The 14,302-nt window shown below is 37.3% G+C and overlaps 1 protein-coding gene across 4 annotated transcripts; it reads right to left on the reverse strand.

Annotated features, from left to right (window-relative positions):
• Positions 1 to 415: 415 nt before the first annotated feature.
• fam118b (family with sequence similarity 118 member B) lies at positions 416 to 13,117 on the reverse strand. Of its 4 annotated transcripts, none has more exons than XM_065282799.2 (8): positions 12,667 to 13,117; positions 10,909 to 10,998; positions 10,371 to 10,623; positions 5,889 to 6,116; positions 4,621 to 4,749; positions 1,742 to 2,051; positions 1,594 to 1,656; positions 416 to 1,322 (listed from the first exon to the last, which is right to left on the reverse strand). In XM_065282799.2, the coding sequence occupies exons 1-8, from the start codon at positions 13,032 to 13,034 to the stop codon at positions 1,309 to 1,311; spliced, it is 1,455 nt and encodes a 484-aa protein (XP_065138871.1). In that variant the 5' UTR covers positions 13,035 to 13,117; the 3' UTR covers positions 416 to 1,308. The 4 variants fall into 4 exon arrangements, with proteins under 4 accessions (XP_065138871.1, XP_065138874.1, XP_065138873.1 ...); XM_065282802.2 differs by having other exon boundaries at positions 12,848 to 13,116; XM_065282801.2 differs by lacking the exon at positions 12,667 to 13,117 and adding an exon at positions 12,093 to 12,241.
• Positions 13,118 to 14,302: the final 1,185 nt, after the last annotated feature.

The raw sequence follows: 14,302 nt of genomic DNA on the forward strand, positions 1-14,302 counted from the left end.
GATTTTATCGTAAAGTGTGCGTATGCACGCTTTATAAATGAGGCCCCTGGTCTTAGGAGGTTAATCCATTGTGGTAGCCCTTGGAGGTTGGAGACCCCTGTGCTAAGGTAATAAAAACAATACTATTGATTATGTAAGGTCTTTATACACAACTGATAATATATTTACATATATTATATTGCATTTCTGTCAAGAGATCCTTCTTAAAGTTACACAATGCACCTTTAAAACATGAAAGTCTGGGCTGTATGGGTGCTGTTTGCTGTGTAGCAATATTTATTTTTGTGAAATGTCATCTTATTTTTCTTAAGATAAGATAATTTCTTAAAATCCCTTGCATTGCTTTTGCAGGACAAGTTATATTGCATTTTTATGACATCTGTGCTTTTTTCTTGACAATAATGACAGCAGCATGTTTGGTATCAAACAAATGATTTATTTTAAAATAGCATATAAATACCAAAGACATTTCTGGACAGAGATGATACAACAGCGGCCCACTGTATTAAAAAATACAAAAGGTTTATAAACAACTGTTTACATATCTTTCAAGTGGCTTTTCAAAATGTGAATGATAAATAAAAGTGCAATAAAATGTATGTCTTTCATAAAAATGTTGGCTTAAAGACAAGATCACCAATATCTTTTTTTTTGTCCTGTGACCATTACATATAGATACAGGAGAAGCTTCTCAATATAGCCTGAGAAATTAAGTCATCCTGACAGGGCATATATTGCATTTCTAACAAGAGATTAGATTTAATAATGGGGTGAATCTCACAAAATATTCAGTGTATATTTGACAATAACAAGAAAACAAACTGAACCAACCATAGGATCATTTATCTGCTGTAATATTACTGCACTATTAAAAAAATGTAATCTAGTAATAAAAATGTGTGTGCTTAGTCACACACTAAGAAACTGGCTCACTAGTTTGAGTTAAAATATGGCCCAGGCATGTTTCTTATAGTTTATGAGACCCACCCATCGACCATATATAATGTGCATTGTCAGTTCTCATCTCCATCAAACCACATCTTATGTTTAAGATCATTGCTGGTCTGAACATAACAACATAAAAAACCTAATGACATCCTTTTCCAAACAAACGTCTTTGAAACAAGGGTGGTCACAGTTTGCTTGGTGATGTTTTCGCTATGCCCTTCCTTATGAGGGACAGTAATGACATCACTTTACATACAATGAAATGAAAGTCTGTTGTGCGTGTAGATCTAGTCATACCAGACCAGACCAGATGGGGAACTGAACGGGAGCTGTGGAAACCTTCTCAGACTGCCACTTGTGTCACGAGTGATAGTCTGGACGGGAAGAGAGGAAGATCATATTACAACAGATGGCAGATGATTTCATCATAGGAAGAAGCCACAGTGCACATGGGGTTCAGGCGCAGAGGAGCATAAAAGACTAGTTAGCGAAAAACCAAAGTGGCCCGTTGCCTGCGTTCAAATTTATGGTTCTATCGTTCTAGAAGCATGCACTGAAGAAAGAGAGAGAAATGAGGGGAAATGTATCGTGAAATGTCTTCAGTATGCGAGGCGGCTGACATGGCAACACAAAAGCTGTCCTAACCTTTCAGGAGATTCTGGGTTGTAAAACCATTTTTGCTTTCTTCACCGTTTGAGATGGGCGATCCTAAAAATACAATAAAATTAAAAGTGTATTAGCTGCATGGGTATATGAGTATTAAACAGCGAGTGTGAGTTTGGAGAAGCCTCACCCCAACCGTTGGTTACCGCCTCCCGCTCCATGTCCCGGTTGCAGATCTCGTTGGCCAGCCGCTCGAAGTATTCCGGCAGGTCGGCGTATTCGTTTCCATACGAGATGACCTTAATGCCCTTGTCAAGCATGTTATCGCGAAGCTTTTTGAACTCTCCCACGTCTTCTCGCCGCACCAGCATGAAATGTTCAAGGTCAGACTTGTGTTTCACCGCCTCGAGGAATAGGGCCTGGAAGGTGGTATCGTCCACCGTCCTCCCACAGCCCAGGAACACAAACGACTTGGTTTCATAGAGTTTCTGGATTTCCCTCTGTAAACAAAGCACCAAAGATTTTATGCACGGTTCCAACATATTTTTTTCACATAGTTTTCCAGACTCAAGTTTCCACACTTCTCTGTAGATTTTACAGACCAACATCTGATAAACAGTTAAAAAAAACATTACCGTGTTTTATTTTGACATGTTTAGATGCAAAACCCTCTAAGTGCACCTGACAATAAGCATTTTTTTTTATCAGGGTCTTATGTTTGCATTCTGTAATTTCACTTATTTGTTATTAGTCAGTAACTTAAATGGCTTATTTTTTACAAATGTGACTTTAGTCACTTTATTAGTATTTAACAAATTTGACTGTCTTTTGCTGCAAAACCCTCTTAAGTGCATGCAAAAACCTTCTTTGGACAAGACATAAATAATACAGTAAATAGCTGCAAAAATCACTAAAGATGCAAATAGAAACATTTCTGACTTTTATCATTTGCATGTAAAAATAAAGAAACTGAAGCACACATTATGGGGCGCTGTGATCCATGTAACGGCCACATAAGGTCAGGTCCAAGTACTCACAGGGGACACAAGTTTGAATTTACAAGCTGTTTAATGAATTCTGCCAACAAACCAGTATTTCTGAATGACCTTAGGCTGGGATAAGCGGATTTAAAGCAACACTATGTAGTTTCCATGTAAAAATGACTCCCAGCTCCCCTAGTGGTTGAAAAGCGCAACAGTGCCTGGTCTCAGACACTCTTCTGCAGGCGGGGGAGGGGCGGGGCTGTGTTTCCTACCCTCCACCGCCACTTTCAGAGTGTGCTTGTAGCAGCTAGGAGGCTTCTCAGGTTGCAGCAACAGTACAATTTGTCCAGTTAAAAGTTGTTCTATCACTGAAATCATTTTAGAGACATTATTTAAAGGTAAAAAAACTACATAGTGTTGCTTTAAAGCAAATGTATTTGATGAATGTATAATACTTGCCAAGAGTAATCTGATTTTTGACAAAGGTGGCATATGGGGGCTTTTGCATCTTAGCTATTTAAATTATGCACATTTGGTGAAGTTAAAGGAGCTATATGTAACATTGACCTGAACTTGGCATCTTAATTCCAAATATTTGAAACCGGTTGAAAGACACATGCAGGATTGCAACTGATGATGGAAAGCATCCACAAACCGGCTTGTGTGGATATTTATATTTCAACTGCGGCTCATTTCAGAGGTTACGTCCACCAGAGGTCGCATTTAGGTCTGATTTAAGCAACCGTGATATCTGGCAATAGAGCTGTTGAAATAAACTTGGCTAAATTGGCAGTGGCAGGATCACGCAGACCAAAACAAAAACAGATTCCGAACAGTAAGTACCATTCAACAAAATAACAACTAGCTTTAGCATTGTTTTTTTTAGAGAAACTTAGTCGCCAATCACACCAAACACCACTGAGGCAGTTGTCCTGTCAATCAAATATCGAAGCATGAGTGCTCTTGACACTTTGGTTTGCTGTTGACATTCATATGAGCAGAAACTTAAAAAAAGGGGGGCTTTCTCTGACCTTGCTTGAGGACTGCAGTCTCAGGTTGTTTCAAGCAACTGTAAACTTCTGTCACCACAACGGAAGGTCCACCTCTCCCCATATTTGATTGGACAATGAAAAAACGCGAATGACAGTTGTCGTATTTTGGTTCAGAATTGACGTATGTTGCGGCAGACAACAAAAATGTGAGGAGTTCAAAGCGCATAAACTGCGCGCATAATGCTCACTACCCATAGAAAACAAAAAAGGCGCCTGCCACTACCATAAATGCGTTCTGTGTGATCCGCCAGCATGTTTCCTAAATATCTATCGGATCTAGACACGAAGTTGTGCTTTAAAAGTGTATATTTGTTATTTTTCTTGTCAAAAATGACAATCGTTTTGCTAGATAAGACCCCTATGACTCGTTTGGGATCGTTTATAGTCCTTTGAAACTCCGTTGAAAAAAACTGTTACGTGTTGAGTTAAGTGTTAAGTGTTGGTGTCTATTAAAGTCCATTAAAATGAGAAAAATCCTGCAATGTTTTCCTCAAAAAACATAATTTCTTCTCGACTGAACAAAGAAAGACATCAACATTTTGGATGACATGGTGGCGAGTAAATTATCTGGATTTTTCTTTTAAGAAAATGGAATATTCCTTTAAGTGATGAGCTGTGTCATGATGCATTTATTGTTTACACATGAAATATAGAGAATGTGTAGTATCAGTTTGATCCATTGCTTCTGCAGTCTGAGTCTTGCATTTGTTAACTGTACACATAAGTCAGGATGAACGCTTGTTGTTCTTTGTTGGTAAAGCATGCATGTGTTGAAACAATCAAATGTTTATCTAATGTAATATACTCTACTTTTGCACCATATTTGTCTTAAAAGTTTCTTGTCTCCAAAGCAACCAGAGTATTTTTCTCTTTACTGTCCTAAAACTTGGGCACTATAATAAATAATGTTTAACAAGATATTGGAAAATCTCTTCAAAGCCATATCGCCTTGATATAATTCACTAGGCTGGAATAAACAATGAGCTCCCATGTCGTTATATCATTTCCCGTGATAGTGACAAACATTCCCTCACCATGACTTCCGTGTTCCTCAGAACGTTCTGGTAGCCTGCAGGATGCAGTACGATGCCGCTGGGGTTTGTGTAAACACCGTGAATGTGGAGGACGCTTAGCCGTCTCTTCTCCTGAGCCCACTCCAGAACCTGCACACACAAACACAGATGCATTTCATACTCTACTGCTCCTGATCCGGTTCCCACTAGCAGCTGCTTCTCATCAAGAGGCATTTTGATGAAAAAAGTACATAAATACCCTGCCTAAAGGCCACGCGGTGGAAAACCACACACGGCCTGATGAATAAAAAGACAGAGAGAACTGAACATGCAGTCGCTTTTGTCAGAGTGCCCTTCAGGTCAGGTGCGGCAGACCTTAGATGCACTAATGCACTAGATGATGCTTGCCAAGGTACCATAAGGTTGGTTTTATGGCTAATAGCTCGAGCTTTCCCTGCTTTGTGCTCAACAAAATTTATGGCGGTGAGCAAACAGAGATGAACCCGTTGACTAAACTAATCTGGAGGGCAAAGGTTAGTTTATGCTTTAAGCAAACTTCCTTAAGGTTTCTTCTTTAAATAAGTGACCATTTAATTTCTAAAGGGAATTTCGATGAAATAAACAATGCACTCCAATCATTGTAAATAAACATTCTCATGACATCATCTTTTATGACATCCCATAAAGTAAAAATACATTCACACTGAAGGCTAAAGTGGACCAAATCCAACTTTTGTGCCCAAATGTGACCCATATCTGATTTTCTTATGACAGTCTGAACAGGACAAATACGATTTTTTCAAATCAGATCCAGGCCACTTTCATATGTGGTTTTAAATCGGATACATATCTGATGTATTGCAATGCGAGTTCAGTCTGAACATCCATGTGGCATTTCATCTGAATTTTATGTCATTGAAATGTCAAAGAAGTCACAATTTAATTAACATGACATTTTTCTACGCATGGGGGGTCACTCCAGGGCCATATGCGTTTACACATGAGACTGATGACAGTCGAATTTAAATGATAATTAACTAACTTACTTAATAACATAACTAAATATCTAACCAAACTTATTAGGAAACAAACACTTACATCAACACGATAAGAAATAACTCAATTTTAAGTTTGGCTCATACCCCATTTATTTACAAGGAGAGAGCTGGGTTTATGGCCCAACCAGCCACCAGGGAGCGAAATGTTTTGGGTTCCTTTTTCAGCACGTGCCAGGCCATAATACAATTTCAGTCTGAGCCTAGGAAAACACCTCTATAAATAGCTGATACCTTCTTCTCATCTGTGAGATCCAAAGACTCCAGCTTGGTCCCTTGGTGGGCAGCGTAGATCTCGAGCAGGTTGTCGAAGTTTGTGGTGAGGACCAGAGCTCCGCTCTCCATCAGCTGCAACACTGAGCGGAGGAGATGCTTGCCAGCGTTCTCCATCTTACATTCCAGGTCATCGAACACCTCATAGAGGCAGTCTTTAAAAAAAGTGGAGCGTACATTTCCCGTCCGCTGCGGAGAGTAAAAACATACAAAAAGAAACTGAGATGGTTAAAAAACAAATCAACTTCTCGATGTGTTTACAGCATATTTGCATTGGCATGCACAGCAGGTGAGGTAGAATATGCTAATGAGGAGGATAAAACAGCATGCTATTTTCAGTGAATATAGGACTTATTACTTATGCCACAGGCCCGTTAAATGCTTTATTCTGATTAGTTAAGAAATGTTCCACAGGTGTTGAAAAGTTTTCGGTAAAACACACACCTAGACCGTCAAATGTCTTAAAATAATCACCAGAGCAATGATTGTGGTGACCGTGGTGTAAGCAGTTACGCGTAACTCCGCTTCGCATCATGCCGCATTACCATCTTAGGTGTGCATTTTTTCAAATAATTCAACGGCCTGTCGTCAATTACTCCTTACATATTATATAATACTTATTTCAATAAATCTATGCATTTGGCAGATGTTTTAATCTAAATTGACAGACTGAAATTAAAGTCACCCTATAGTTGTTAATTTTATTCCGTAAAACTAGGGATGTAATGATACTTTGCAGTACGATACTTCACGATAAAAGTATCCATACATACTGTATCTATGGCTCAAACTACTGATCCACTCGTTCAGCTGTGATTGGTTACATGCTTGTGACGTAGGAAACCAAGGTGAATCTAAAAATGGCAGTGTCTCTAAGAACTGTTACAATGTTAAATGAAACCATGTAAGCTAAAGGTTAGAAGTTTCGACAGAGTCCTTGCCATGGACAGTAACAAAATCTCATTACACCGAGCTCAATTTCTTCTCTCTTGGCAGACGTACATGGAAAACCAGAGCGAGACAGCGAACATGAAAGAGAGAAAGAGGCTACTCTGAATAGCATCCTATGCTAAGATTACTAGATTGCAGATCTGAAGAAATTCACTTCCACAGAGAGAGGTCTGTTACTACCCTACCATCTTTACACCTTAAATATCTGATGCACCTGTAGAGGTGTGTGCTTATGACCCAATGTAACACAAGTGTATGTCAGTAATTTTTTTTTTTTTTTTTTTTTAAATTTTTTTTTTTTTTTTTTTCAAAAAATTTATTTCAGAAATTCAAAGAATATACAAGGAGTTATACAAAAATATACAACTCGCAACAATAGAATATCAAGTAAACATAGATTATAGAGTAGTTAAAAAATAAATAATAATCAAAGGAAAGAGAAAAAAAAAAAAAAAAAAAAAATGGCAGTGGTAAGTTACAACAGTTTAAAATAACAAAGAATTTCATGGGTTTTTCTTGCCTTTTTGTTTTTGATTTTGTCCAGTGTAATACCATATTGTTTAATTTCTTTTAAATATTGTTCAAAGTTTGGCTTAGCTTTTGTCCATCTTTTTACATGAATATGGTATTTTCCAAGTAAAATAAAAAGTTGAATAAGGAAAAACATCTTACTTTTGGAGTCAACAATGTCCTGCACAAAGAAAAAAACTACATCATATAGATCAATTTGTATACATATTTCACACATCCTAGAAATGAAGTTAGATACATCTACCCAAAACATTTTTGAGTATACACAATCAAAAAAAAGATGAGTGATAGATTCTTTGGCAACACCACAAAATTCACACAAGTTTTCAATATTCAAAGTGTATGTCAGTAATGACTAATGGCTTCCCATTAGCAATGACATCTGAACACACAAAGCAATGAATGACCCTGCAGGCATGACAATCTTTTTGTGAGTATACATGCGAAAGGTACATATGTAAAAGCAGATTTGGGAAATGGGAGACGGATCTGCCAGGTTCGGGGTTTGGAGAACATAAAAGAACAAGTGGGCTTTTACAGCAAATGAGCAAAGTGACGCAACGATACTTCTCATATAATCAACAAAGCTGTGTCGGTTGCAAAGACAACAATGGTCACTTTCAGGTGTTGTGATATAAAAGTGAGCAAGTTTGTAAGTGACCTAGCAAATAAAATGACTGGTTTAAACGTTTATTTTAAAAGCAAGGAATTTTCTTTGCTCCAAAAAATAAAAAGACACAGGTAAGAAGTGGGGCGTTCACTAAAATAAGTGTTGGATCGAGCTTGTCCCAGCACATATTTAGCTCTGATGTAATCGAAGAAATATTTCAAGCTTAGAAAAATAGTGTCTAGCCATGGCACGTTGTGTAGCAGGTGGGAGTCCTTGGAGGCACGTGTAGATTAGCCTAATTTTTTTCGCCCTGATCTCCAACAGGTCATTTGATCCACTGGGGTCTGCTATGAATACTCACACAGCTAGGTTAAACTGCTTGTGGAGATCTGAGACCTTACCACAGCGGTGCAACTCCAAATAAAAACAGCTCAATGAGAAATGAAAATTTGCTACAATGTAGACCAAGTATAACGATTGCATTTACGTTCTTCTGCATCTGAATTCGTCACATAACCCCTTTTAACAGCCCTAATACTTTAGTGATACTAGTGGGCCTTGGTGCAAATGATAAAAAAAAAAGTAAAATTACAAAAATTTAAATTTCTTCCATGGTCTGTCCACGGATGGCACTGCAGCTATGATCAGCAGTCTAAACAAACATGTAAGATATGTGTTGCTTGTTCATTCACGTGTTTGCATAAACATGTAATAAAATATGAACCCACAGTACTACCCCCCACTGCTTCACTGGAAAAGAGATGCCAGCTGAGATTGAGACAATGGGGTGGAGGAGCGATGCTGCAAAAACTGTTAACTTGAACTGAGTGGTTGGATCATATGACCATATATATCATGGTATAAATGATACAGCAAAATTTCTACCAGGTTGACATTTCTGCTGTATGTACTGGATAAACAGGAATAAATAGGTAAGACCTGAGTGTTTGCAGTTGCAAAGACTCTCCTGACATAACCACTGACTTGACAAATGCTTTTAACAAACCCACAACAAACAGACTAGGTCTGCAAGATGACACAGCAAATTTGTATAAAGCAATAAAGCAACGATTTGCATAACTAAATGATTTTAATACTTAAGAGTAAAGATAGTGTCAATTTTTAGGTTGATGTAGATAGCAGAGAGACTGGCGAGATGCTTCTTTTTCCCAGAAATAATGAGAAACTTTATTTAAAAAAATTAAGTTGCATTTCTGTTCAATTCTGTTTTAAAAAAATATAATAATTTTATTTGATTTTACAAACGTAACCCTTTCCCCGCCATAGAAAACATTTCCCTGCCAATGATGAGTTTTTACAGCAATCCATAATTCCACTATTATCCACTAAGTGGCGCTCTTACCCTACTTATAAAACACTGAAGCATCAACTGATCCAAAAACAGTAAAAACTCTGTGTATGTTTTGACCATCCTTCTGAATGAGATTGCTAACAAAAGCCTTCACAAAAATGCTATTATCTCAGCTTTTTCCTCCAAATGTTTTTTAAAGGTGCAGTGTGTAGATTTTAGCGGCATATAGTGGTGAGGTTGTGAATTGCAACCAACGGCTCAGTCCATTGCTCACCCCTCACTTTTAAAACACATAGAGAAGCTACTGTAGCCACCACCAGACAAACAGGTCATCGTCGGAGACAACTTAGTAAAAAAGTTTGTTTGTTAAGGGCTTCTGTACAAACATGGTGGCCCAAAATGGCAAATTTCATGTAAGGGGACCCTCTGTGTTTGTAGATAAAAACATTTCATTTTAATGTAATAAACACATAACGGTTCATTATGAAAGGTCTTTATACACACCTGATTATTTAGTTTTGTATATTATTTTGCATTTCTGTCATGAGATCTTTCTAAAAATTACACACTGCACCTTTAAGAAACCTACCAATATTTGAGAGGTGACAAAAAGAACAAATGAAGATACTTTTTGAAAGCAGAGGTTCTGTTCTTTCATTTGCGAAATTGTACGTTTGTATATTTAAAAAGAAAATTTTCTGGAAGGCATTAAAATTTTGTGAAAATCATAAAAAATGCTTGCGCTGGCTGGCAAAAAAAAAGAGAAAACGCTGGCGTGGAAACTAAGATTTAAAGGATTATCATATTGTGCACCGTAGCGCGCACATATACAATTTTTCGTCAATATCGTGTAGCCCTAATAACTAACTAGTCTGGGACTATACCACAAATGTCCCAGAACTGAAGAAAACTGCAGACAATGCAGTGCTTTATTAAAAAAAGAATACATTCAAGAATAAATACATCCAGTAACTAACAGTATGAAAAACAGAGCTACAGTGTACATGACACATAAACTGACAAAGCAGAAATGCCTTACCGGTGATAATTTCTGAATGAGGTCATGAGCAACGTGCACCAGGTTCTTGTCCTCCTGCAGACTTTTCTGGAAGCGGCGACTCTCTTCCTCTTCAAGCAAATCGAAGTCATTGGCCGCATCCAGGAGCGCCTGGATCAAACCTTTCCAAGAGCGCAGAGCAGGAACCTGAGGAGCTACGGCTGAGCTCACCCCAGTCCCAATCACCAGCACAAGCTCAGGCGCTCGCTTGGTCTTCAGGCTGGGCAACAACTTCCTGTGGTTAACAAAGAGGGAGAGGAAATAAAAAAAACAAGTTAGAAATTACAATGAAATGCAGTGTTGCAATACTACATACAGTAAGTATTTTAAGCAATCCTGTAAGTTTACTGCTAATATTGATTTAAGTTTTGCAAGGATATGAACTGAACTGTGTTCATACACTGAGTGTATGGCTTTTGGTGTCATATGTTTTGCTCCAAGAAATATTTGACCCGACTTGAATGGCTTTCGGTATGTGCTGGCAGCACAGCAAGTCAATAAACATCTGTTGTTTTCATACCTGGCCTTCTTAGCCACAGTGTCGCCATCCTCAGTTTCCAGTAAAGGACGCTTTTCTGTCTTCACTGTAATAACAGAGGCCATTCGACTGCTAAAAAAAACAAGAGTCCAAAATTTAAATCAAGTCAAACGTATTACTAAATACAACATGTTGATAAACATGACAGATGAGTCCGATAGACTTTACAAACCTGTTGTATCATTGTCATTTATTACATAACAATAAACTGTTGTTACATAATCGACTATTTAAGTTTAGCGTTCTTACTAGGGGTGAATTTAGACTAGTAACAAGTCTTTACTTGGAAGGTTAACAATTTTTTTAATTTTTGTCATTAAAGGAGATTGATTTCTTACTGTCTGATGGATTCAGAGTATCTACAAGTTCAAGATCTAAGTATCAATACTAAAGATGCTGGAGTGCTTTGTCGTGCACACATCCGATGCTAAACAGCTGTTTAGTCAATAGAGTTCACTATTGTTATCTCTCTGTCTGACATTTAAACCAAACACATGTCTGACACATTCAAGTACAGGAAACAAATCAATGATAATCGAAAACGGCAACAAGCACAAACCTGAAAACCAAGTTAAACTCTTACAGCTAGCAGGCTAATTTGTTAGCTACGTTTGTGATTTAATAATTCGATTATTATAAAATAGTAAATAAGTATGTGTATGTCAATGGCATTAACAGAAATAATACCGAAAATTGTACATAAACACGCAACATATTTTGGATGTTTTAGCCGGTGCAAGTTTTTTTTTTTAAAGTCTCGAGTCACCTGTTGCTTTTGTTCCATATGTGACAGAGTGCAGCTTTAGCATGCGGCTAATATTAAACGATTGTCTTTATAGACATTATCAAAGGCTCGCACTGTAAGAGATTTACTGACAAAAATACAATTTATTAGGCAAATTACGTAAATGACACCTTACTTAATAACGACATTAACTGATTATTGGCCAAAAACTACAGTATCAAATGCATCATATCAAACAAGACTTACCGAGATCAACGCCTTCACCAAAGATAAAGAAAAACACACAAAAAAAAGATAAACTCTACTATCGTACAAACTTTCTATATGATTCACCTTCTGTACATATCGCTATCTTATCCCGGTTAAGCTTTAAACTACACTTAAGGCTTTAAATGAATGAGATCAGGCTTTATTGCAGTACCTGGCCAGAGTCTTGTGTGAACACAGGCGGAGGATTTAAACGCGTAACACCGTCCATGCACTCAACAGCACGCGGATGTGCATGCGCAGATTGCGCACTTTCTGGCCCTCGTATGAATGTGTAAACGAGGTTCGACTTCATGCAGCGATGCGCATACCGATCAGAGAAAGATCAAAGTACCGCGAGAACGATTTGAAAACACAGCTTTCGAATTGCTCTCGCTGTACTTTGATGTCATACTCTGATCTGTCTGCGAAACGCCGAATGATGACAGACACGCCTTCTGTTTCTTCAATCAATAATCGCTCACGCGCTGAATGCGTACTAAAACTTAGCAGACCGTCAACCTAGACAACATTTGGCTGTTATAAGCATATACATTATAGTCAATCAAAAAAAAAAAGAAAAATAAGAAAATACATAAATAAACGTAAGACTTTTACATGAAGTAGGACTTCTATGTAAAGAAAGCAGTGTAGGTCACAGTTGACAAGAGTAACAAAGCTGACCAGAAAAAAATATTGACAACTTCAACATTCTTTATTTTATAACATACATAAACATGTTATTTAACCTTTTACTTTGGTTCTGCAGGTGGCTGGATAAAATATCTTCATCTTGGTTGTCTTCTTTCGGAGTAACTGTGTTTTCTAGCATTTTCATTCTCTGTCGTCTTCTCTGCTGGGCTTTCCTCCATCCGTCTCTTCTGCTTTGTTTCTCTCTCACATTTAACTCTACAATGGATTTTACTTTACCTTGCTTTATTAGCTTGTCCCGTGCGTCTCTCCGCTTGTGTAAATACTGTTCTCTTCTGTATGGATCAGCATCTCGTCGAGCCCTGTATCTCCGCTGTTTCTCTGCTGCTGACATCTGTCCAACAATGGACATTGTTGACAAATACTTGTTAACGTGAAAATCCATGAAAGCTGATGGATATTCCATTAATAGATTACATGTTTAACTGTAATTAAAGTCCCCGTGAACCCAACCGGAAGTCGCGATCGACTCTTCTTCCGTGTTGTGACGTATTTCCGAGAGGAACTCTTTAAACAGAGATGACGTATTTTGCTCTGCAGTACAGTGTTTTAGCGTTAAACTGTTATTTATTTTTATAGATCCGATGTTCTGTCGAAGTCTGTTCCCTCGATTCCCTTTAGTATTATGTTTCTTTTAGCGTTTTCATGACGTTACGTTTATTTTTTAAGATAGATTAAAAGTTTAAATGGCTTGGATCCTGAGATGTGTGCATGTAAGTAATGTATATGTAGGATATTGTTATTTATTGGTAAATCAATATTTTTTATAGTATTAATGGCTAAAATACATATAAAAAGTAATAATATCATGTATTCTATATAATACCATTTATTAAATATTTCATAATTTTATCTTTTTATTATTTCTTCCTTATATTTATAGCCTACGTGTTTGTTATTACTATTACTGTTTACTATTATAAAACTAATATGGTTACATAGAAATTAATATGCATAGGCCTGTTTATATATTAATAACACCTTTGTGTGTACCTGGTAACTAATTATCACATGGTGGGGACCAATTTTCCCCACAAAGATAGGAATACCAGTATTTTCGTGACCTTGTGGGGACATTTTGATGTCCCCATGAGGAAACAAGCTTATAAATCAAACAGGATGATGTTTCTTGAAAATGTAAAGTATGAGTAGGGTTTCTGTGATGGTTGGGGTTAGGGAATGGGGTAGGTAAGGGGAATAGAATATATAGTTTGTATGGTATAAAACAGTGGTTCCCAAACTTTTTCAGCGTGCGGCCCCCCTTGTGTACGGTGCATTCCTTTGCGGCCCCCCAAAGAAAATTTGTGACAAAAAACTGTCTAAAACTCAACATTTTAATAAAAAAACATTAAATTATACAAAAAGTAGTGCTTTTGGTTAGTAGCCTTATTTTTTTTAGGTTTAATTACACAGAATTCCTGAAAAATTAATGTATTTCATAAAATATCATAAAACTGGGGCCCCCCTCGCACCATCTCGCGGCCCCGCCCCCCAGTTTGAAAACCACTGGTATAAAATACGTCTATGGAATGTCCCCACAAAATATGGAAACCAGAATGTGTGTGTGTGTTTGCTATATTTATATATTTATTAAGTATGTAAATATAATCATTTAAGAACAAACAGTAGGGACAAAAAGGATTTTTTTTATTATAGCTCACAACAATGTACATA

This window comes from Paramisgurnus dabryanus, chromosome 9, assembly GCF_030506205.2.
Source record: "Paramisgurnus dabryanus chromosome 9, PD_genome_1.1, whole genome shotgun sequence".
NCBI lineage: Eukaryota > Metazoa > Chordata > Actinopteri > Cypriniformes > Cobitidae > Paramisgurnus > Paramisgurnus dabryanus.